The sequence below is a fragment of the Leuresthes tenuis genome, unplaced genomic scaffold (assembly GCF_036924035.1).
Source record: "Leuresthes tenuis unplaced genomic scaffold, fLeuTen1.0.hap1 SCAF_8, whole genome shotgun sequence".
Lineage (NCBI taxonomy): Eukaryota > Metazoa > Chordata > Actinopteri > Atheriniformes > Atherinopsidae > Leuresthes > Leuresthes tenuis.
The window spans coordinates 9,713,432-9,738,202 of NW_027325362.1; the positions used below are offsets into that span (position 1 = coordinate 9,713,432).

Sequence of the window (24,771 nt, forward strand, 5' to 3'; positions counted from 1 at the left end):
AAACATACTGCATGAACATAGAAATGTGCACCCAGACCTTTAACAGGCACAAACCATGTATGTTTTCCTGTTTCAACATGATGCAGTTTCAGAGCTTGGAACACGATGCCTCTTGTGTGTAAATGGCCTCGTGTGGCTGCCACAGTAAATCTGAGCTTATTTTATTTTATCCACACAGAAGCATGATTGAAAAAGGAATGTTACATCCATCAGCTTGGGCTCTGCTTTATCACAGTTGTTGCCATGGTAAATTCTAATTCTGCCATGAGAAAACACACACAGACATCTACTGATTAACATACAGGATCCGAATGGCTCCACACTGTTTAGCACTTTTATGAAGTGGAGACGTGCCACAAGAGCAGAATTTTTTTCTTCTCCTGCCTGCCTGCCTGTCGTCCCACATTGGTTCAGGCCTGCTACTGTTACTGTCGAGACCAATAAGGCCTGGATATTAGTCAGCAGTAATTAGATTGTGTTCTTGGACAAAGCTCAAGGGTGTGTAAATTCATCCTATCCGATGCTAAAAACATTTTCCAAATCTATTAACTTTTGATGGAATTAAATATGCCCACTGAGACCATTTTGCACATTTATCTTTTGCACAGGTGAATCATGTTGATACATTTCAACAAGAAATTAAGCTCATTAAGAAGCCAGGGAAGAAGTTATGCTAATTTTCTCTCAAATAATGTGCCATACAGCATGCATTTATCAAAAGGTAGTTCAACTAGAGGAGGGTGAAAACCAGAGTAATTCATGATTCATGTATTTTTTTTCACAACAACCAGTCTTCATATTCTTCTGCCATCTATTTAAAATACTTTTTCGGAATCTAAATTCAACAAGTTGGGATGGTTTGAAAAAAACAAGTTCAGAAGAGAAAATGATAATGTATTTGGACTTTTACTTTACTGCTTACAGAAGAAAACATTGAAAATATTTTAATATGTTTTCTAGTCAAAGTCATTTAGATGGTAAGATAAGAGCCATGTTTGAATTTCAGGCCTGAAACGCTATCAAAAAAGGAGCAATTTAGAGCCAGTGATGAGACGACAAAAATGAAAGCGATTATGATGTTATTTCAAACGGGTGACTTCAACAGGTGATAGTAATCACAATTTGGTACAAAAGCTGTGATGATGGGCAGAAGGTTTCCAGTTTGTTAACAAACGTGAGAAAATCATCAAAATGTTTCAAAAGCAATGTTCAACAAAGAAAGGTTGAAGGGATTTACAGATTTTTTTTCTCAACAATGCATCGTTTTATTAAACTATTCAAGGAATCTCGACAACTTTTAGCGCCTTAACGGGTGCAAGCATAATTGGACACCTGTGATCTGCAAGCCCTCAGACAGCTTCAGGACTTAGCCGATATAAGCACATGGGCAAGATATTACTGTAGGAAACTTTTATCAAGCACTAGAATGCAGAGTTCTATAAACAAATGCTATTTGGAAACTTTACTGTTCAAAACGAAACCTTATGTTACCTTGTTCAGAGGCGACTTCTATGGGTTCTGAGGCATCAGGGATGGTCAGACCACTTTGTATTCAAGATCTTTGGAAGAAATATGTACTCAGGATTAAAGACAAAAAAGAACCATCCAAAATGCAATAAGCTAATTTTTTTGTAAAAAAAGAAAGAAAACAGGCTCTGTGATGGTATGAGGTTGTGCCAATTGTATCTTGGCAAAGCTTATCTACACTTCTGTGAGGGCAGCATTGTTGTAGAAAGGTTCATTTAAATTCAAAGCAACATATCCTGCCTTCAAGACGACACCCTTTCCAGGAACTTCCGTGCAATTTTCAACAAGACAATACAGAACTACATTCTGCACACGTTGTAAAGATATGAAAATATGAATGCGGAAGAAGAGGGCACGGGTAATGGACTGCCTGCCCTCAGTCCTTACCGTTTACTAATAGGGCTTGTGTGGAGAATTTTTTTAACTAAAAATGTCATAATGACCCAGTCCTGTTGCACACTTGAAGTTTGCAGGTTGAAAATGCAAAAACTAAGGTGGAATTACAAATTAGATTAAGTTTACAAGACAAAAAAACTGTCCTGGGTCCATATTCTCTGCACCGAAATAAGAATTAAAGTGAATGTAAGAATCACGGTTGTTTATTTTAATGCATTTTCAATACAGTCCCACTTTTTGGGCTTGAATGAAAAATAATTTGATAGTGAATAAACACTATTTTAGTGACACCTGGATTTCTAGATAGTTCCTAAAGAGTTTTGATCTTTGAATAATGAATCTCAGAGGACCGTCTGTATCTCTCTTTTTCAGCTGGGAATGGGTGGGATAAGTTTATGAAATGCCTCATCCCCCCTGTTGTTTTCACACATGACAAAAACATATCAGATTTATCTAATTGTTTTCTGTCCTCATATTCAAAACATTGAAGACACATAAGAAGCGAGTAAAAGATGAAAAAGCATTGATGGAGGGCCATTGATTATAATATTTCACCAAAAGCACTGTTTTGGATTATTTTCATTAAGCTCTTTTACTTCACATCAGTCTGTCTTTGACATATAATGAGACCATGTTCGTATCATGAGTTGCATGAGTTGTCAAAGTTAACTTCCAAAATGAGAAACATCTGTGTGGGATTAGCTGTGTGAATGATACTTATGAAATAATTGTCTCTGGCTTAGAAATTAATTTAGAATCTTATGAAGTAATATGGTGTCATTTCCTGAGTTAATATCCATTTTGTAACACTATGGTGCGAGTCAGTCTGACACATAAATTGTTATTAAAATGCCCTTTTGGATTTGTTTAGAATTTGATGAATTACCTGCTGGAATAGGCGTAACCATGTGCAACAGCCAGTGTGCAGTTCTTCAAACGAGAATAAAGTAGTTTGAAATTATATCAAACATATACAAACAGAACATGTAAACATTCACTGACACTACATGTATTCAGTCAATTTTCAATTTGAAATCACTGCAGCTTAAGCATAATGAGCTGTTTTTAATGGTCATTTGTTCAGCTGTGATCAATGTATTTTACTGAATAAAATCCATGCTGCAAACAACATGATCCCTTGAGAATATGTTTGTCAAAGCAAATTATACAAGGATAAATGCTAGATTACTTAATTTAAGGTAGCATCTCATGGCAAAAAAACCCTTCATGCTTTAATATGGCTTTGATGAAAACCCATTTTGGCCTGATTTAATGCATGCAGATTTGTAATATATTTGTATAATAAATAAGCCCCAATCATCTGCTCACCCTCGACTCAAACACACTTGACTTTTCAGGCTAATTATTTGAGCAAACAGCTAGTGTGTTTGATATAGGTCAAATTAGCTCATGACCACTAGTCAAAGCCTACAAATTGATTTCCTATTTTAATTTCAGTTTTCATTACAAGTGATGCAGATTTTCTCTAACATACATAACACGTACATGCTGTGAATGCACAGACAAAACATCCTGCACATGCTGCAGGAACAAAAGCCCTGCACTCAGTCAAACACAGTCTTATAAAACCCAGTCCATGCATTAGAATGAGATAGTAGTTGGTGCAGTTCCAATGTGGAAAATCTCAGCCATGGCATTGACTGCTAATATTTATACATTACCCAGATTACAGATTTTTTTTTTACTTTGAATACACCCCAAATATCTGTCATCCTTAGAATTTTATAAATACTGTGGGGATGTTGATCCAGCTGAGGAAAGACAAGGCTCAGTCTCACAGAAAAATGTGTAATACAGTTACCATTATCTTTCTCTCATACCTAAACAAGTCGTCTTGTTGCCTTCACCAAACCAAACAATGAGTGAAAATGAAAGCAATAAAAAAAGGAGATGTCTTTATTAGGAGCCTGAGCCACCTGAGCTGACCCCTCTCAGTGTGGAGGAGCAGTGGGTCTATTTGGAATTATCAGATTTCAGAACTTCTTTCCAAACATTGCCTCTCAGTGGTGCCACCTCTGTAAAGAACACTTATTTCCCATCAACTGATCCTCTGGGGTTAGTTTTCTAGAGCTACAGCAAAGGCTCCTGGCAAATCTCTGAAGACAAACAGGACTTGGATGAAGATCCAAACAAACACAATCTGTTACCCTGCTTTAACCTGTGTGCGGAGCAAGTTCAGTTCCATTTAGTTTTTATTGATGTAAGGCCAATTCACAACAAATGCCATCTTAAAACACTTTAAAAATACATTAAATCTCAATCCAACTATAATAGAATTCAATGACACGAATTGTAATCCAATTAAGTCAAAGTAACTGAAAACCATATTAGTCTAATTTCTATAATGCCAATTCAAATTGCCCAACTAAGCCAGCAGATTGCACTGAAACTTCATTTTGATCCAATCCCAAGTCCTGAGCACGCACAAGGCGACAGTGGAAAGGAAAACTCAATTTTAAGAGGAAGAAACTTCCAACGGAACCAGACTCAGGAAGGGTGGTGATCTGCCTCAACGGGTTGAGAAGATAGAAAAGAGGAGTCAACGAGCACCATAACACCAGGCCAGGGATACCTGCTGAGAAAGGAAAAAAAGAGAGATCCAAGTTAATACAACAGCAATGTCGCATATAGTGAATCATGGGAGATCCCCCAGCAGTCCAGGGCCATAGCAGTTTAAGTAAAAGATGGTTCTGGGTCACCTGAACCAACCCTGAGAAAGTTTTAAGCCTGGCCTGGGACAAGACCTAACACTTAGGTGGGCACTAGTGGTGGAAAGAAAATAATTGAACAAATTTCTACCGGATATATTAGTTTATGTCAGCATTAAGTCATTTTGCTTGATTCACTTAATAAATATGGATTATGTCTACATAATCTCCACTGAAAATACATTTAATCTTGTTGTATGAACAAGTATTTTGTCTATCAATTTAAACAGAACAAACTGAATCAACAAGACTGATATTAGTAAACTTCTTCTTTAAACTGACTATGGGGAGTTAGTTCAATCCACCAAATTAAGTTGGGGTCCACCCCCAGTAAATGGGCATAAATCTACCCCCAGTAGATTATGTTGGCCCAACTCAAATGGATGAATTTAAAACAACAGAATTGCTCAGTGCTGAAAGAAATATATTTGTGTGGAAATGTGCTCAATGTTTTTTATGTTAATTTGACATGTTATTATTCAAAGTGTTTGATTTTAACAACAAGAATGAATCCTTTCACAAACCTAAACTCAATATTTTTATGTTATGCATTAATTTTTCTATCAAGTCAATAAAACATCTCCAAACACCTGCGAGGTGGGAGGCAGAAACAGGGATGCTTTAGATGTCTCTGATTTCAGCAAGTGACTTGAGCAACATAGATGCTCAAAATAAGAGGAAACCCACCTCTGCTTTTGTCTCATTTCTCTGTTTAATCTCAGTCGCCTCAAGTAGCTAAACCATCAATTTCACTCCAATGTTATAACACTTTGGAGTGTATTGTGTTGGTATCAACTGGTCGTCATCATACATCTCAGTAGAGAGGAGAGGATCAGTTTTTGTGGACATGAAATAAAAAGCTATTTAAAGTTTTCACAGGCAGCAATATTCATAAAAGCAGCAAAAGTTTCTGTCAACAATAAACAGTTGAATCGTGTAATATTATATGAAAACTCATTAGCAACAGATTGTTGATCATAATGACAAGTTTCAAGGGTAATGATTAAATTGAAGCTGAAACCTGATTAGGTAACACCTCATTCTGTTCATTTACATGAGTTGAGGCTACTCAAACTCATATGTTGCACATAAGCTTCAAACAGGCAACACAGCAGCTGTGTTCACCAAGGTCTTTAAATCAATAAGGGGATGTTGGAAATTACATCCAGCTCAAGCGCACCATTCAGTGATGCGGCTTCTACTGCAGTGTGAAGTGCCCTGTAGGTCCCAGTGCAAATAAAGTCTGCGATAACAAACACACAAGGCTGTCAGTGACAGACCTAATCAGAACTGTCATCCAGGTTGTTCAGAGGATTTGGGATTATTGAGGAGAGGGATAGAACAAAACAGATGTAAATAACCTCAATGGTGGAATGAGTGGAGTTTAATAATGAGAAGGCCTGTAGATTTGATATAGCATCATCATTTTGTAGATTCAAAATAAGTAATAACACAGCAGGGATTCGCCCAAGTATTCTTCATGTGCAACACTGCAGCAAGAGTATGACCCCCCTGGTGATTGGGTTTGATTAAAAGAAAAATGTAACATTTTTCTTTGTTCATGAAGAGTTTGCAAAGAAAGATTCTTCCTTTTGGCTGTTCAGAGCTACAGAATGAAACCGCATGACATTTCTATTGTTACTGTTTCAACACTCTTTTTTATGCTGAGTCAAACTAGCTCATTACTCAAACTTCTGTTATTAACAGTATTGTTAGAGGCGCAAAGACTCTAGAAATGATAATAACAATTAAAATTTCATTAAAAAAAAACTATTCCACAACCATCAAGACAGGATTCATCCTGAGGGCAGATGTGTGTTGTGGCAGGCAGAGTCATCTAATTCTCACATTGTTTTATTAAAGCTTAATTATTTGCAATGATTAGCGTTTTACTGCATAATGGCCCATTCATGCTCTATAATAGCCCACAGCTTTTTGGCCATATTAGGGAGTCCAAACAGTAGAAATCCTTCCTATATTTAACATTATGAAACAAATACAGCTTGATTAAATGTCAGACTTCACTCCTCAAACATTTGAATGTGGTCTTGAGCTGCAGGGTGAGGCTGAACTTTTCACACCTTTTTCAGCCATGTATATAAATATTTTACAGTGAGCATGACCTCAGAATCTGTGAATTGTGAAGGTTGTTTCTTAGTATTTGATTTGGGTTATGGGTATGTGGATAATGATGTATGTGTTGAATCATTTTAGGTCTTTTGATGGCATCCAGCTTCAGGCCATTGCCTCACTGCACGAACAGCAATCACTAAACGAAGTATACGTCTTTGCTGACAAGAGATCTAAACAGTTGAGTTGTTTCAACCATCTGTGTTTCATCCTCATCTCTCTGAGCAGATGGATGCACACAGTTTGTTCTGCTTTCTATAAACACTTCACTATATCAACTCTCTTTGAACTGCCTCTTTACTTTGTTCAATACACCATAAAGACTGAAGGGACGTTCCAGTGAAATAGAATAAAAGAGGACCATCCTTGAAATTCTTCGAGGAAAAAACTGCTGCATACTGAGGCTTTACAGCTTTACTTGACTTCAGTCTTCTTTGTCTTCAGTCAATATGATGTCAATTGACTTGACATTTAAATGCCCTTTCTATTTATTCTTTTCACTTCCAAAGGATATTATCATCCTCTGGTTTTACATTGCCTGCATGTTTTCCCATTTGTGGTGAGATTTACAACCTCAAGGACTGATGCTTTAGTCTTCGGAAACCAAGATTTCACAACTGATTTGAGGAAGTAGCAACAACTACTACTACTACTGTGGGAATTAAAAAGATTTACAATACATTAAAGAAAAATCATCACACAGTATGGTAATTTGTTATGGGTTTGCATCTTATCTAAAGCCAAAGAGAAACAAGGTCAGTCAACACGGTTAACATTTGCTACAATGGTTAAAACTTCTATAAACGAGTTTAAACTTTTGATAAGGTTTTGTCATTATGTTTTTATATTTTTCATGTTTCCTGTATTTCACTGTGAAGCACTTTGTGATTTTTACCTTGAAAAGTGCTGTATAAATACAATCTTACTTACTGACTGAAACTCTAAAGTATGTTGATCATCCAGGTTATGGTAGCTTGAATAAGGGCAACTGGACTTCTTCTTGGATCTTGAAGACATTTAACCTCTCATCCAAAGGCTTCTTCAGTTCTGTACTAGGTGGTGGGGAGTATCAGCTTTCAGCTTGTTAGTATTGGGACTTATTCAGTTGATCTATTACGTGACAGGTTAAAACAACTGTCATGTAATTAATCTGCTGGCACATTGGTACCATCTCAGCTGGTGAATTGGGCAGCTATACAACTCTGTACATTTTGTGCATGCTGAATGCTTTTGAATTTTGCAATATTGTTGCAAGAATTTCTCTTTTGTTAGCAGCTCTTTTCTTTTTGTATGTACAGACTTCTTCAGTTACTTCCATATACATGTACGAGTGACTAGACTCCCAACTGCAGTATTTCTTAGTCCAACTTTGATAAATGTGATTTGGTAAAGTTTCAATTTGATTCAAATATCTGTAGGCATTTAAAAGTTTGGTTTTGGTCGGACTAAAACAGTGATTACATTTTTTCTAACGTCATGTAAACATACCGCCTCAGAGCTCAGTGGTAGATCCGAGAGCCTTGGACACTAATACAGCACCTATTACTACTTGTACTCCTGTACAGTCACTCAACATGACTAAAAAGAGGTGTAAAACAAATACAAAATAGTAGAAACAAAACAACAACAAAAAAACGGAGAGAAAACAAAGTGACTTCAAATGAGTCTTCCTGCTGTGAAAAAGCATTGGCAGGCTCATAACCTAATGACCTCATGTTTTCTGTGCAGGTACACTAAGATGAAGACAGCCACCAACATCTACATCTTCAACCTCGCTCTGGCAGACGCCATGGTGACCAGCACACTTCCATTTCAGAGTGTCAACTACCTAATGGGCACCTGGCCGTTTGGTGACATGCTGTGCAAGATGGCGATGTCCATAGACTACTACAACATGTTCACCTCTATCTTCACTCTCACCACCATGAGCATCGACCGCTACGTCGCTGTCTGCCACCCTGTCAAAGCGCTGGACTTCAGGACACCACGCAATGCCAAAATCGTCAATGTCTGCAACTGGATTCTCTCCTCAGCCATCGGGTTACCTGTCATGTTCATGGCCTCTACCACCGTCACTCGTAAGCATGAACACACGTGCTATGAACCAAAGACTTTGCAACACTGGGAAATCATTTTGAAAATTACACAGAATGAGACCTTCTGGAAATATTGCTGAAGGAAATAAAATTTTAATGGCAAAATATAGATTTTTCCACCCATTCTTTTCTTGTTGTAAAGAACTGAATGGAGAAACAATAACCTTAACAGACTGTCCAAACCTCCCACAACTATATGTAAAAATCTTTATTCTTTTGTTAAAAGGAAGCACAGAGGCACAAAAAAGATGAAACACATTCAGTGCATGCTCATCATTCCAGCTTGACAAAGTAATTAAATACTCTGGCAGGCTTCAAAGGAAGAGACAAACCTTTTTTTTTCCTTCATCTTCTTTGTAACTGTCCAAATACAGCAACTGTATAAAGCTAATGCAGGTGTCCACGGGGTCAAATGCTTGCAGAGATGGACATCTCAGACAAAATGTCTTTCTGTAACCGAAGCGGTAATCAGGAGAAAACTGCCATTCGCCAGGTTTCCTTTGCTGCTTTTTATTCTTATTTAGAAAAAAAAAGGTTTAAAATGTAGTAAAGCACAAAAAGAAAATAAGGTGGTTTTTCCTGAGGTGGTTTTTACCTGTTTGGAAGATATTTGTATTATCATACTGGATATCATGGCAACAACCTTTTGAGTCTAATTTAACCTGACAAAGTATAAAATCAATGACTTGCCAGCTGTTTCTGCTCTGACCGGCAAATGATAAAACCATGTGACTGACCAGTGTCTGCACAGATATAATTTAATATCCGAGAAATTCCAAGAATTGAAACTAATTCTCCAAGAAGAGCTTTCTCCATTTATTCTCTTATTGATATGTTGTATTTTCAGTTCAAATAACTTCTTCAGCTGTGGCAGCACCCTCTGGTTACACTGTGCAGCCTAGTTTGGGAACATGTTTTTCTTTATTTACGGCTTTTCAGAAGATGGTTTTGGATTCACTTTTGAAAAAGAATGACACCTTTAAGATATGGATGGACACATGATGCTTAAAAATGCTTTCTCCCATTATACATATTAAGAAATGCCTTTTTTTTGTGAGACTGTCTAAGAAAGACATCATCTTGCATAGACCAGCCTTGTGTTGTTTGAGGACAGAGCGATGATTTAATGACCTCGGGATTCAGATAATTTAATTCCCAGTCAGACACATTAATCACTGGAAATCTCACACAGCATATTTAAACACAAAAGGCTCATTAGTGTCAAATTTATCCTTAGAGATACCATTTAAACACACACCAGCCTTAACAGAGTAAACACATCTTTAATGAACACATCATATACGAGTGCCCCTTTGACCACTAATGAAGCTCTGTATCTGCTGGATGTGCAAACAAGGCTTGTGGATTTAGAAAGAGATATTTCAGTATATAAGGGCTGAGTGAACAACTCCAAGTGGCCATAAAGTCCCACATTTAATGTTTTACTATTAATGCCAAACCTTTACATAACAGTACACTTGTTAGCAAATGTAAATGCAAAGTAAATACAAATCACTTCTTGTAATGGCAAATGTAATGAATGTTTGTATAAACACGTGAACTGACAATATATGTCCCACTCAACCACCCTGCACAGACTCCAATATTGTTGACTGCAAGCTGATTTTCCCTCACCCCTCCTGGTACTGGGACACCCTACTGAAGATCTGCGTGTTCATCTTCGCCTTTATCATGCCCGTCCTCATCATCACCATCTGCTACGGCCTCATGATACTGCGACTCAAGAGTGTGCGAATGCTGTCCGGCTCCCAGGTACCTTTTAGTCGAAATGAATGAGTTACATTTAGCAAGACTTTCTTCCTTTAATTCTGTGTCAAAGACCTTAAATTACATGCAGATCAGCTTGATTAGTATCAGTACACTCACTATTCATTCAAATACTGATTTAATACACTTTAAGAGAATTGAAGCACAGTGTAGGACTGCTCAGGGCATGCTTGAAATACATTACATTCATTACTCTCAAAACAAAGCTATTAGGGAAAATCAGCTCAAGCCTGAGGCTGTGGTTTGGTTTAAATTAAACCCCTCTAACACCCACCAGCCTAAATTTAGGCAGAAGGAAAATGCTGCGGCTGTATTTGGATGCTATCATCCCATTTGGATTAAAGAGTTAAGAAACTACACACTTCACCTGTGCAGCTCATGGAGGAAAAACCTACTCATTATTCTTTATTTGTTTACAATGAACTCATTGCAATAAAGTGTTATTTCTGCCCAGTTTCATTCCAGAGCACTTAACAGCTACATCAGTCCACAGCACAAGAATGTAGCAGTCTTAATTAAGCTGCTTATTGTTCTCGGAAGGCCAGTGTTCACATGATCTGATGGCTAAACTCAACCATGTGTTTCTTGATTTCCAAAACCTAGGCCATCTCTTTTTACTGCCTTACAAGTATTTTTTTTTATGGATGCTTAAATGAAAATCTAGCTAAGTCAGGATTTTTGTGGCTTGACATTGCAGTCATTTGACATGTTTTGAGCCCTTATTCTGATACAGCTTCATTTTGCCCCAGAGGGAGTGTGTTGTGTATTCAAAGTAGATATAAATGCAACATAAAAGTTGTTTATTTTGTTCCTCATCAGCCTATATTCATTTAATCCCCACTTCCATCATTGCTTTGGACTTTCCACTATCCTCCTTCCACCATTATCATCTTCCCTACACCACTTTTACCTGTTTTTCGTCATCACATTCTCCGACTTGTCCTCAATACTAAACCACGTACTTCCTCCACACCCGTTCTGTAAATGCACTCACAGGAAAAGGACAGGAACCTGCGTCGGATCACCCGCATGGTCCTGGTGGTGGTTGCCGTCTTCATCGTCTGCTGGACTCCTATTCACGTCTTTGTCATCATCACAGCTCTGATCAACATCCCCACCTCCACGCTGCAAACTATCACCTGGCATTTCTGCATCGCTCTGGGCTACACCAACAGGTGCGAACCCAGCAGAGACAAATTGGCTTGCTGTGGTATTTGAACATGACTTCAAGAGATTTGTATGTTATTGTGAAATTTTGCTGCTTATTGTTTTCTAACTGTAAGACTGTGTATTCTTTTATGATCTTATTTTAGAGAGTAAAGAAACTGTGCTATTTACTCATAGTTTGATAGAAGCCCTTTTGTAAAATGGCTTAAGATGGTTTAAAAATTTACATTCCACGCGATAGCGAATAGAAATGTGAAATAATGTAGAAATGCTAACAAGTTAGAGATAAAGCTGATTTATGGCCATTCAACTCTTTTGCCCCCCTGCAGTAGTCTGAACCCGGTTCTCTATGGCTACCTGGATGAGAACTTCAAGCGTTGTTTCCGTGAGTTCTGCACCCCAAGTCCTTCGGTGTTGGAGATGCAGAACTCCTCCAGAACCGGAGCCACCAGCCGCAAGCTCCCACAGCGTGAACACAACAGTGCAAACACAGGCGAGAGGTCTAATCAACAGGTAGTCAGTGTCTTTACAATTAATTACAAAATAATATATACAATTAACTTTTCATTATTTCCACAGCAGACTGTTTTCTTTGGGTATTTGTTTTTTAATTTGTGCCACATGAGTTTTTATTTGAATGCAGAAATGTTTATCCTGGACCATATTTACAGTCCAGCTGTTGCCAGATTAAAACAGCTGTGGCTTTAAAACATAACAAATATTTTACAAAGCAAAAAGAAAATGAAAGTAAAAATAAATACCATATGAATAATTTACTATTCTAGTAACAGTTTGCAAAAAAAAAATCAACTTTTACAAATTGTTCAGACCCATTTTTGGCAGCCTGTATCCAACAAACATCCAGATAAAAAGTGACAATCTGACCAGAGAGCTGCAGCTAAAATATTAACAAACAAAACTTTCAGGAGATTCTTGAAAACCCAAAGTTGCTTGATAATTTAAGTGTGTTTTTTAAATTTGACCCATCGCCTGTAAAAGTGGCTGTAACCTGATAAATACCCATGAGCCTGATAATACCCCTCGCTCTAATATTTGGGATTTCTCTGTCATATAGATTCAGCTTTCACCAGAGCAAAATCAAATATCTGAGGTGGGGAAATTTTAAGACATTGGTTGAATTGACACAGTATTACTCAGTGGTGTGTACATCAGGGCATAGATATGCGTTCTACTCCCTCTGCAGGTATGACTAGCCTTGGAGGGGTCGTCGGTGGACTCGAGCTGTTGTGGTGGCGTTGCCAACGATGATCTCAACTCAGAAGTCACGCAAGTCACTACAGGGATTTAATCACCCACACAAAAACAAACGTGCACACTGCACACCCAAAACGTGACTGAGACTGATTAGCACAGACCGCTTTCATGAGGCCTTGCTAGTTTAACTGTAGTGCTGTTCACTTACTATATTTACCTGACTGATACAGATGCAGACATAGGAGAGGTCAGACTAAACAGAAAAGTGTCTTTAAAACAACATGGCTTCCTAATTGAAGAAGTTGTTGAACTAAATTATAACAAATATTTTGATCTAATTTTCGTGAGCATTATTAGTGAAATACACACAATCTGGATAGAAATATTATACAGTATGGACACAGATGCATTGACAGATCTATTAAACCACTATTAGAAGGCAGTTATATGATGTTGTTTCATTCTTTCTGCCTCATTGATCTGAGTCCTGAGCCTCAGCTTATCGCTAATTCTTTAGGTTGTAAAAACAAATCAATTAATTGTGTTTGTTCATATTCTCTCATATCCATCTATCACTTTTTCTCCAGATGTCATCTTTATGAATCAGTTCCACTTGTAAAAGAAGCGTGAGTTGTGGGAAATGTGGATTTATGAGGGTAACCGCTCAAAGATTATATGGCTCTCCGCCCACACGAAGGCTTCACTGCATGCAAGGTTGAATTCAAAGTCATGCGCACCAACTGTGGGTGTAGGCCTGCTTTTGTATGGACACAGCACGGGTTGACATTCCCAGTTTACACCATTCAATGATCTGCTCAGCTCCCCACTGGCTTTGGCCTCTTCAGGATTATGAGATATGTTGCTGTTGCAACTGCACTGTTTCATCAACAGATTTATCATTTCCATTTCTTTCCTAAGACTTCACCATACAGTTTATATAAGGCGTGGGAGATCATTGTTCTCACTTCGCAAAACCTGACAGACTTCTGAATGTACAAACAGGAAACCACAGTGGAAGCTACAAAGCGGCAAAGAAGATGAATTAGCATGTTTGTACAGCTCACAGAGCATGCTGTAAGGGATAAAGTGCAAACACTTGGTTTTCCCTGTGTATGATTTACCACAGTTTAAAAGCCATTATACCAGATATGGGCTTAAATGGAATCGCTTTTTCCTCTGGAGAACTCAAGGAGTGAGAAAAGATGGATTGTACATCTGGTATAATGTTTAATTTAGCTTGTGCTTACATGTCGCTCTGTGTGCTATATGTTCAAGATGCCTTTTTCAGCAGCTCTATGCGCTAATCTGTGAATAAGTCCTTTTTAAGAAGTTCTACCAACATAAACAGGATTGTATTAGTGTAATCTCCCTTATAAAGTATAGTAAGTATTCTGTTGCTTTTCTATAAATGTGAAACCACGAGGCTCAATGTGTTCCTTAATATAGATATAGTCATTCTGAATCTGTCTTTTTAACTCAAGAGGTGTGTATAAATCAGTGTGTAAAAATATTTAACCTGCATTTGAAAATATACAGAAGTGAACTAATTTATCTTATATTTTGAGAGAATAGTAATGCCGATTCCATACTGTGGACACAATCAGATATAAAATAATATCATTGGTTATAGTTTTTAGGATTTCAGGCTGTTACTCATAATAAAGTGCCTGAAAGAAGCAGCAGCAGTTTACTGTTGGGACGTGAGCCACCTCGAGCTCTATGTCAGATGTATGTTCGTAGAGTTTTTTTTTTCTTTTTATGTGCAACTAAATGTACAGAATGTGAGGTTTCACACAACACATAATGTAAACATTTAGCTGTCGAGGAGCCTTTTCATTGCATCCTTTCATGTAAAAGGTTGTAAGAGAAGATGATTAATGTTGTAGTAGAAAACAACGTCACCTCACAACAGAAAAACCTCATCAGAAAAACTGAAATAGGAGCAAAAAGAAAACAAAAGGGAAGCTTAAAACTAAACTAAGTGTCAGAACTACTGAAGTAGCCAAATTGTGTCTGAGGTCTGAATGAAATGTCTGACATGTTTTGGTCAAATTACTTGACTGGCTATTTTATTCTCACATATTTACATATCCCTCATCTGCCGTTTGGCCACGGACGGTTGACACCGATTCCTCTTTGAGGCACGGTCTTGAAACACCACACCACAGATAAGGAGATCAAAGTAACGCGTCTGCCAGCCCAAGTTTAATCAGACTCTGGTTCCCCCATCACTAAAAGGCTTAATACATTTTTAGAAGCTAATATTATCAAGTTAATATTAACTGCTCATACGGGTAAAAAAAAATTCTTCTAGATCTAATAAAAACACTCAAAAGTTAGAGCATTATAACCTCATTTCTCATTTAGTGTTAGCGGAAAAATAAAAGCAAGCTGCATTCAGCAGCAAATCTGAACATCTCCCTGAACTTTCAGAGCATTTTAGCAGCCCCAGTCAGAATTTTTAAGGTCGTGTTTTAGGTCAGAAGCTTTGTGTTGGTGGTCACTTTAAACAACCAAATGCATGTTTTCAGCCTCAGAAAAACATACATTTTTTCTACATATCTCCTTTTTGTACTCCTTGCGTGACAGCTTCACATAAGTGCTAAAATGCCGGGAGATTGCTTTTCTTTGTATTTCCTTTATTTTAAGGTTGTTGCTTGTCTATTTAGGTAAAGAAGAGAGGCTGTTGTGTCCCTGAACATTTTGACGATACTGAGTTCAGAAAAAAAGGTGTCAGGATGGAATCTTTCCTTGCTTAAACCCACACCCAAGAATTATGGTTTAAAAAATAGAAACACACACACAAAAAAAGATAAAAAGTTCACATTGTAAATATGAATGTTTTCTTTGATTACATGTGTTAGCTGTTTCAAGGACTGATTTTTCATTTTCTCTCCATATTGTATATCGAGACCTATTAATGCACCCAAAAAGCTGTTGTTAAATTACATTGTCTAAGAAAAAAACTTACTTCAAATATATATATATATATATATCATATATATTGAAAGGGTTATTCTAGAAAAAAAATGCTGTTGAACTAGTCCTGGAAGGCACGCATGTTCTTCCATGGTTACTATAGGTCATCATAGCACAGACACACTATGAGCTATTACTGCACACCCCAGATGACAAACTTGCTATATATGTCTGAAGATAAAGCATCTGTTATTTCAATAGTCGGCAAAGAGCTTCACAGGCATAGCATCAGAAATTAGTTTGTGGGGCTATTATGGCAGTTGTAGTGCTTTTAATCTTATTTAGATTAAGATGGTGAAAATTGGTACACTTTCCAAGGCACAAAGGGGGGTATTTGGTATTCCATGAGCAACATACATTTAGTGAAATATGACTCCTTTGTACACCACAGAATAACATGTTCTCAAATGTCTCAATCATGTGTTTCAGTCTTGTAATTGCATTTCTTGTCATCTAATGTATAAACAACAATTTCTCATTTGTGGATGATATCCTGAAACACAGTCTTTGTATTAAAGTAAATCAGTGCATTGTCTATGGAATAAATAAGTCCAAATAAAAAGAATAGAAAATCATGTGCATTGTGTGGACTTTTTTTTAAATGCACAAGCAATTATCCAGTCTCATCTGAAAATACAATGCTGCTTTTTCCCCGCTACACTCAGAGAATAACAATGAACAATATCAAAGAATCATGGGATACATACCTCATTCAGTCATCTTTTAGCAATATGGCAAGTCACTGTGGAGGCATAGGTTATAAACAATACTTATCATGGAGCTGGGAAGAGGGGATCATATTCAGAGAAATATCCGACATTATCCAAGATTAAAGCCATAAATTTACGAGGAAAATGATTTAATGTTGATTGAGATTCAAGTGGTAATTTTGTTAGGAAAAGGTCACAGAAATCGGTGTATTGTTTTCTTGTAAACAGTCACATTTCAGTGTCCACCCAAGACTCTAATGATGAAAATTTGATCTAGCGTTACACAACAGGAATTTGTTCTAGTGACATAATCAGTTGTCATGTATGATGTCATCCACTAAATCACATGACGGCAGCTCGTGAAAACAGCATGTGATGGCTTCCAGTGTGTTGAGGTCTGTCAGACCTTGAAAAGTTAAGCAAAGCCTAAATCATTAAGCAAATGTTTTTTTCTCATGACATTACAAATTAAATCTCAAAAAACATTCACATTTTTCTTGTAAATTACAACTTTAATCTCAGAAATACTAATTCATGCTTCCATCTGCGTTTTACACAAATTGGCCCGAATGCGGCTTCATACCTCCTGGAACTACAGTTCATCACCTCATGACATTTAGTGAGCTCTATATCGCAAAGGTTTAAAATATAGGGTTATAAATAATAATTTTTAAAAAATCAATGTGTGTAAAACGAAGCGCCCCACATGATTCAACACCTTGTAGAACCTCCTTTAGTATCAATAACTTGATGTATCAACTCTCTGAATGATATTATCATATTCTGACATATTTACAATGTTGCCTCAGTTCATTGAAGTTGTTCAGCAAGTCTTGTGGTATGTTCAGATGCAGCTGAGGAAATCTAAGCTGTTCTGCCATGTTCCTTCAGAGAGATGAAACTTTCTGTCATCGAAGTACTGTCATGAACTTTCATAGGGCTGCGCAGCGGTGTGGTGGTTAGGGCCATCGCCTCACAGCAAGACTTCCTGGTTCCAATCCCAGCCTTTCTGTGTGGAGTTTGCATGTTCTCTCCAGGAACTCCGGCTTCCTCCCATCCCCTGAAAAAGCTAACTGGTGTCTCTAACATGTCTCTGTGAGGGACTGGTGACATGTCCGGGCTGTAACCTGCCTCTTTCCCAGTGACAGCTGGGATAGGCTCCCGAGTTCTTTTGAACTTGAAAATGGTTGGCTGCTCTTAATTTCTACTTAAGCTGTAACAGTGAACTTTTTCTCTTCTACATTTTGGCTTTGCTCATTAAATGAATAATGACACAGTTTAATATATATCGTGTGTTGTCTGATGAGGATTTTTTTATTATGCCTTGATCCTAAAAACCTTACAATTGAAAGAAATTGTAATTTCTTTCCACATGACAGAAGAATCTGAAAACATATTCATGACTGAGGCTCCAGAGACATTTTGAAGCACGAGTACTCGAACACAAGCATTTCAGCGAAATAAGCCCTTGTTGATTTTTTTTGTCCTTGGGAAATGACGTGAAATCTACTCTGATGACTCAAGTGAACTGTAAAACCAATAGTTCAAGTAATGGAGAAAGAGGGAACGATTATGTACCCTCAGTGGGCATGTGGGTGGAATATTTGAGTGTTTTTTCTGCAGAAAATGAGCTACAATGGAAAGTCTGTTATTTTCTGGAGTGATACTACATTTAATTCATTTAGATTTTAAGCTCTTTTCTAAAGTCAGTGGACTTACTGTCCACTTACTGAACCATCAACAATCCATTATTTCTATTTATTTTGAGCGTTTATAAATTATGCATTGTTCTCAGTTATTGGGGCTGCTTTCATTTTCAGGCAGGCCTCTCATCAAAGCAACGACCCACTCATTTAACGATTGATACTTCTTACCACAAAGAGTTGATGGAGAGCTAATGGAAACCTGTCCCCACACCATTTTGTTTGATCACAGTAGGACTTGGATTGCCTCAGCTACAATCAAATTAGTTTTAATCTTTTCATTGCAAAAAAATGTTAAACGTGTCAAATCAGAGGTGCACTGACGTTTTCCGTGTATGTCTTCGTACAAGCCTACAAATCTTTCCTGTCATGGATGGGCTTGTTAAAGAGCCAGGCATCGTCTGATCGGAGATGGCAGTATGTTTAGTCCTGTCGTAGCGATTATTATCAAATGCTTGTTGGCTGTCCCCTCGGCCTGCTGAGACACAGCTCACATTCAGACTTGGTTTTGTGTTAATCAGCCAAACCAAAGCTTACTTGCCAAATATATGTTAAGTGACTTTGAGTTTAAAAGGTTAAGTGTTTTATTATGGTAAAAAGCAAGGATTTGTGTGACATCACTGTTGAATAAGAAAAAAAAAATCTGTTGGCAGTGCAATACTACGGCTCATTTCTTTATTGGGACTGTAAATTACATCATACAAATGTTAAATGTTTTGTCCTGTTAAAGTTTTCCTCAAATTCTAAATACTTGATAAGATACATGTAAACATATTCATAGTTATTCTGCACTGATGTGTAGTGCAGCATGATTTATGATATGATATTTAAAAAAGAACATGATTGTTTAATGTTTACAGGGTTATCAGTGGAATGATGTAAATTCTGCAGTCGTCATGAATTAGTCTAACTGGGTAAGGCATTTAGGGCTTTGACTCTTATCTGTTTCATTCTGCTCATCACTGTTCTGCTCTGAGGACTGCAGGGAAGAAGCCAAAGGTTTTATTTGTTCCCCCGCTGCATGTGGTTTTGCAAAAGTCTTAACCAAAACCTCACGTCAACAGGCTCCTATCTGATCCAAGCTGGCAATCACTTGAAAAAATAATGAGATTTTTAGGAAATACACATAAATCCTTTATGAAACCCCAATCAGCTGCAGCAAAACAAAGTGAGATTTTTCTGTTCAGAGTGTGCCAGATCCAACTGAATTCTTCCAGGCTTTGATATGCCAGCACCATCACATAGCCGTAGTTTCTTCAGGCTATTTCACACTTGATGAATGGCTAGCTGACCTTCATCATATAACCAAGAGGAACATAGCATTTTGCTGGCAAGGTTCACAGCACATCAAGAGGGTGAGAACTTGATGCTGCAGACAGAAGCTCAGGGGTGTTGGGACTTATTGTCATGGACTGTTTGAAGAAAACAGATAGAAAGGAAGCCAGAAACAGAAAACAGCCAACTGACTGAATTTATGCTATTAAGCAAATGATCAAGATGGGCCTCTGAGTCCGGTATGACTGCCAAACACCCCATCTGTCTCTGTGCCATTAAAGCAGCTATTCAGCAAACAGTCTCAATTTGTCAGCTGACCGACCAGCCACTGCTGTACCAACCCAGCAGGGTGCAGTTTGTTTTTATTTCCTCACTCTGTGTTCCTCCAGTGTCTGCTGGTTGCAAATAGGCAGCAACTTAGGCAACTGGTTTAAATCAGAGGAAATATTGCTGAATCCATTTTTCATTGGCAATAGCTCAGCTTAAATGTGGGGCAGGAGCACCATCCTGTCAGGTATTACTCCCATATATCCATTCCATTTCATTACCCTGTCCTCCTGCAAGTGCTTTGCTCTGCAGTTCCCACCCCTGCCAACTAAAAGATTGTCTATCAAAGTTTCATTATCATGCCTCTGTGACCTCTATTTCATCATTTGTGTAGCCAAAGTGAAATAAAACTGGAACTATTTTGTTTGTGACAGAGTGTGCAGAGAACATACACACAAACATTCTGGTGAAGTGAACTCGTGACCTTTTCTTCCACAGGCGACGATCCTGCGACACACACAAAGTAAGCTACAAAAAAACCCCTGCATACTATTTTCTTTGCACTGTTGGACTTGCCGATATCTCAAGATCATTCTCTGATTTATTTGAACACCCTCTGTAAGTGAAGCTGTGCTGACATATGACAGTAGAATTAACGCGATAAACAATAACAGGTTTTGTACTTAAGCTAGCAAATCCTTCCCCTTTTTCACTCTCTCACTTAATACACATAAAGATCATTTATCTCATTTTGTTGACTACTTCTCTGCTCATTAGAACAGGTGATTAACATCCGAACAGGTGCTCAAAGTTTAAATTTAACAAATCTGGGCACTCAGGATTAAGGCTTCTTACATTAACTGGTCTCTCTTTCAGATGTTTGTATTCTATTTCTTATAAATTTCACTAAAAAGAGAGAAAACAGAAGAGGAAATACTCAAATACCAAATAATTTTTCCATTTTGACCAGGACATTGTTGTGCATTTTGCATTGATATCAGAAAAATTGGTGAGAAAAAGAATTAAAGCTGACAACTTGGAAAATAACATGAAGCTCTGCATGAGGCTTTTGAATTTTTGCCCATAGCAGTAGGCAGCCAATAACATCTCATGGGAATACTCTGTGGGTGGTGTTGCCAAGTGGAAAATGGAAAAAGTACATGTATATTGAGGTAAATTACTTTTTGGCCCTGGCTACAAATATCCAAGTCTCCAGCAATGGGAAAGCTGTTTCACTCTGCTGCCTCCTTAAATGACTACTTTACTCCACACGTAAGTGAATATCATTAAAAAATAAGAGGAGGGGGTGTTTTTTTTTTTTGCTTTAAGAAAAAAAAGCAATATATCTGCCTATACAACTCAAAATTCCATCCATACAGAAACAAACAGAGTCTGACGAACATTCCTTCCACAGTGATGGGTAACCTTAAATTCACAAGACCCAAGAGATACAGAACATTTTTTCTGACAATCGAAAGGTGTCGATCGCACAGTTCATCTCAACTAGTTTGCTAGGAAGTACGGAGTGCAGCTTTCCTGGTAGCATTGACAGGTTATATTCTTATAGTTGATTATTGTTTTGAATGTGTTGCAGTGATCTTTGTGGCACTTTCCACCGTCTCCACTCATAGTAAAGACTTACTGTACTTGGCACATCATAGATTATAGTCATAGGTTATCATATCATTATCATTATCATAAACAGCTTGGAAGCGTCAATTTATGCCATCTTCTTAGAAATAAAATGTTCCATAAAACAGGTGACGAAAGAAACATAAACAAACCTCTCTGTAAAAACCGAATAAGAATAAAATGAAGGAGCGATCGTTTGATGTGAAAATTTCTGGTTCGGAGGATGAGAAACCCTCACATTTATACCACATTTTCAATCTGAAGGTAATTGTAAAACGTCACGCTTTTAAAACACGCTTTTAAAAGCCAAACTTATTATTTTTAATACTGTGTGACAGTCAATTTTGAATGATAACTGTCACTTATAGGGAAAAGGATGAACAACAAACAATGGATTTTCCTTCCTCAGTTTCCTTCACAAACTGATGAATATGGAGGTACGGCGTTGTACACACTTAGAATATGTAAATTCAACCCTCTTCAAAATGGTCATGATCGACATAGAAAGTGGCTGCATAATTTAAAAGGCTGTATTTACAGCTCCCATTAGTCTGTCCCTATTTATATCTCATTTCTCAAATAGGAAACATCTGAAGACTGATAACATGATTGTTGCATTTTTGTTCTCATTCTGATGCAAATCCCAGATCTTTTCAACCGTCAGCTGTGCATTTGGCTCTTTTTATGCCAAGGTACTAACAGCACAGTCCAGGTGCTACTTGCATAGCTTTGTTCAGCTCCACAACTTAAACTGTGTGCATTCACATAGGCTGAAATGTTAAATGTGCAGAGATATTCAAAAATAAGGCTTATAAAACTTGAACCTCAGTCATCTGCAGTTTTTTGCATACGCTGGAGAGAGATTTCCACTCCAATCGTTAACCATAAAAGTATTTGTGAACATTACCCCAGTAAATCACTTGCATATAAAAACATTAAGTGCATCACAAGTTATTAAAGTAAAAGTGGAGAACAAGGTGCAGTAATCAGGGTTCATGCAATCTTCTGCGTGCTCTCAATTTTCTTTTGTCTCCATACAAGTAAGGACAGCATCTGATCTGCACCACTGTCAGGATGCCTCAACCTCACCCCCTTAATATAGAATCCCTGCAGACCATCTGTGACAGATATGGAAAAATGTTTGTTATTGTTTTGTTGCTGTGATTCTTCACACAGAGATGTTCTCACCAGGGATATTTCTGAAAAGAGACTGAGCTTTACAGACAATCACATGTAGGATAGGAAGGCGTTCTGTTCTGGAGAATTTAGTTGATTGTAACTGGAATTCCCCATCAGATTCTAATCACAGAAACTCAAATAACCATTCTCCCACTTTATCTTTCATATGCTTTGAGACTTCAGCGTGTGGCATGTGAAGTGCAGCTGATGTTATCATTTCATTTGAAAACATTTCCTGAGCAAGGTTCGGGAAAACTTGGCATAAATTCTCACTTTGGCTTTAGTGGGACTGAAAGCAGTAAGAATCAACAGTAACCTTGTTTTACACGACGGGTTTAATTTTTTTTAAACCACCCACTTAACTATGACAGGCTTTCTAACTGGAAACAGAGATGGAGTGTTGATTCACTTCTGTAAAAAAATAAAATAAAAAAATACAGTGCTCCCCTAAACATTTAGAGATAAAGGCATATCAGACTCAAGGGACGCTGCAATTGCAACAGAACTGCCGCTTATTTATTCTCATAATGAGGCCTGAACACATTCTATAAGATGAACAAAGACTGTAAGAAAAACTGTCAGTGATACTATTCAGCAGAAATGTTTAATTTAATTGTTATAATTACCAAACGTTATATTTTCAGTCAGAGTAAAGCATGCTGAGCAACTGTGCCAGTGGGATAACATTTTAGTGGTGTGCCGGCATGTAAAAGCTTGTATTTCTGGCCGTTTCAGTTTTGTCTCAGAATATGAATTTTCCCCTTTTTCTTCATGTAGATTTACATCGACACCGTAAAAACTGGTCTGGAAGAAAGTTAAAGTATGTAAAAATTCAAGTTTGAAGTAAGAAATATTTGAAGTGATTCCTCAGCTGGGGGCTGCGGCTGGTTCTTTATTAAGCATTTCATTTTAACTGATATTATGTGATCTGTCATTTCCAGAACTTAATTTAAACTGTTTTTAATGCAAATATTGGTCTTCCAATATGAGCGTTCAATGCTGTTTTTATGGCGCTCTGGTGGAATAGTCTCTCTACTCCATGTCCACGATTATTAGGCTAATTGTTGTCCTCCGGATTCACTTGAAGGTTGAGCAAATTAAATTCCACCAGTCAGTCTTATCTATCATTGAACATCAAACTCAAAAGTTTAACAGAGGAAAAGTGATCGTTGTCTTTCTCAAAGGAACGTAGAAGTATCCTCAGTTCTTAGGCAACAGAATTCTGCCTAATTTTCTCAGACACAATGGGACAATTAAATGTTTGGTCTTATATTATATTTGGTCTTATATATTAAATATTCAGCCGACTGGTAGCACTTCCTTTCTTTTCATAAACCCTGATAAACCTTCCGTTGATGGAGTCGGGCCTTTATTTAGTCATCTTTAACACATTTGCTGGTAACCAGCAGTCTCTTTGAATGCTGCAGACTTCTTCCTGTGCTACTACTTGAAGAACATGTCTTCCAGAAACGGTCAGCAGGTCTGAAAGAAGACTTTTGCGTCCCATCTTGCTTACATCTGACTCAGCGTGTTGTCCTGTGCCTATTGGTGATCTGTGTAGCTTCATGAAACCTGTTCTTCAGTTCTTCAGTTTCAGAGCTGGTCTTGTTTCAGCTTTCTTTATTTGGCCATTTCTTCAAAAATATGGAGAAAGATCATGCCTCCGAACACACCGGATTTGTCACATTGGAATCTAACGGCACTGATGGAAAACAGTTTCTTTCAGATGTTACTTTTCTCAAGCATTACAAAGTAAATTTTCTTCCTCATTCATTGAATTCCTTTTCGGGTCTGCCTCAATAATTGATTTAAATCAAGACTGTTGCATCTATCTGAAAGGCTTTCTCTTTTGGCCAGTTTTACTTGAGGTAATGAAGATACCTGATAATCATGCTCATATATGGTGCTAATCACTTCAGGTCCCACCTTCATCACACAAGTTACACAGATCAGATGAAAACATCAAATCCAATTAGAA

General features: G+C 37.6%; 1 protein-coding gene across 8 annotated transcripts in view; it reads left to right on the forward strand.

Annotated features, from left to right (window-relative positions):
• Positions 1–16,582, forward strand: part of oprm1 (opioid receptor, mu 1) — a 30,503-nt gene extending 13,921 nt beyond the window's left edge. Inside the window, exons 2-7 of one of the 8 annotated variants that reach the window (XM_072390763.1) lie at positions 8,511–8,860; positions 10,476–10,651; positions 11,663–11,841; positions 12,163–12,349; positions 12,909–12,944; positions 13,038–16,582. In XM_072390763.1, the coding sequence (XP_072246864.1) occupies positions 8,511–8,860; positions 10,476–10,651; positions 11,663–11,841; positions 12,163–12,349; positions 12,909–12,944; positions 13,038–13,043 (934 nt within the window). In that variant the 3' untranslated portion in view covers positions 13,044–16,582. Of the gene's footprint in view, positions 1–8,510; positions 8,861–10,475; positions 10,652–11,662; positions 11,842–12,162 lie in introns of all 8 variants that reach the window. The other 7 variants (XM_072390764.1, XR_011917010.1, XM_072390761.1 and 4 more) reach the window with 7 other exon arrangements.
• Positions 16,583–24,771: the final 8,189 nt, after the last annotated feature.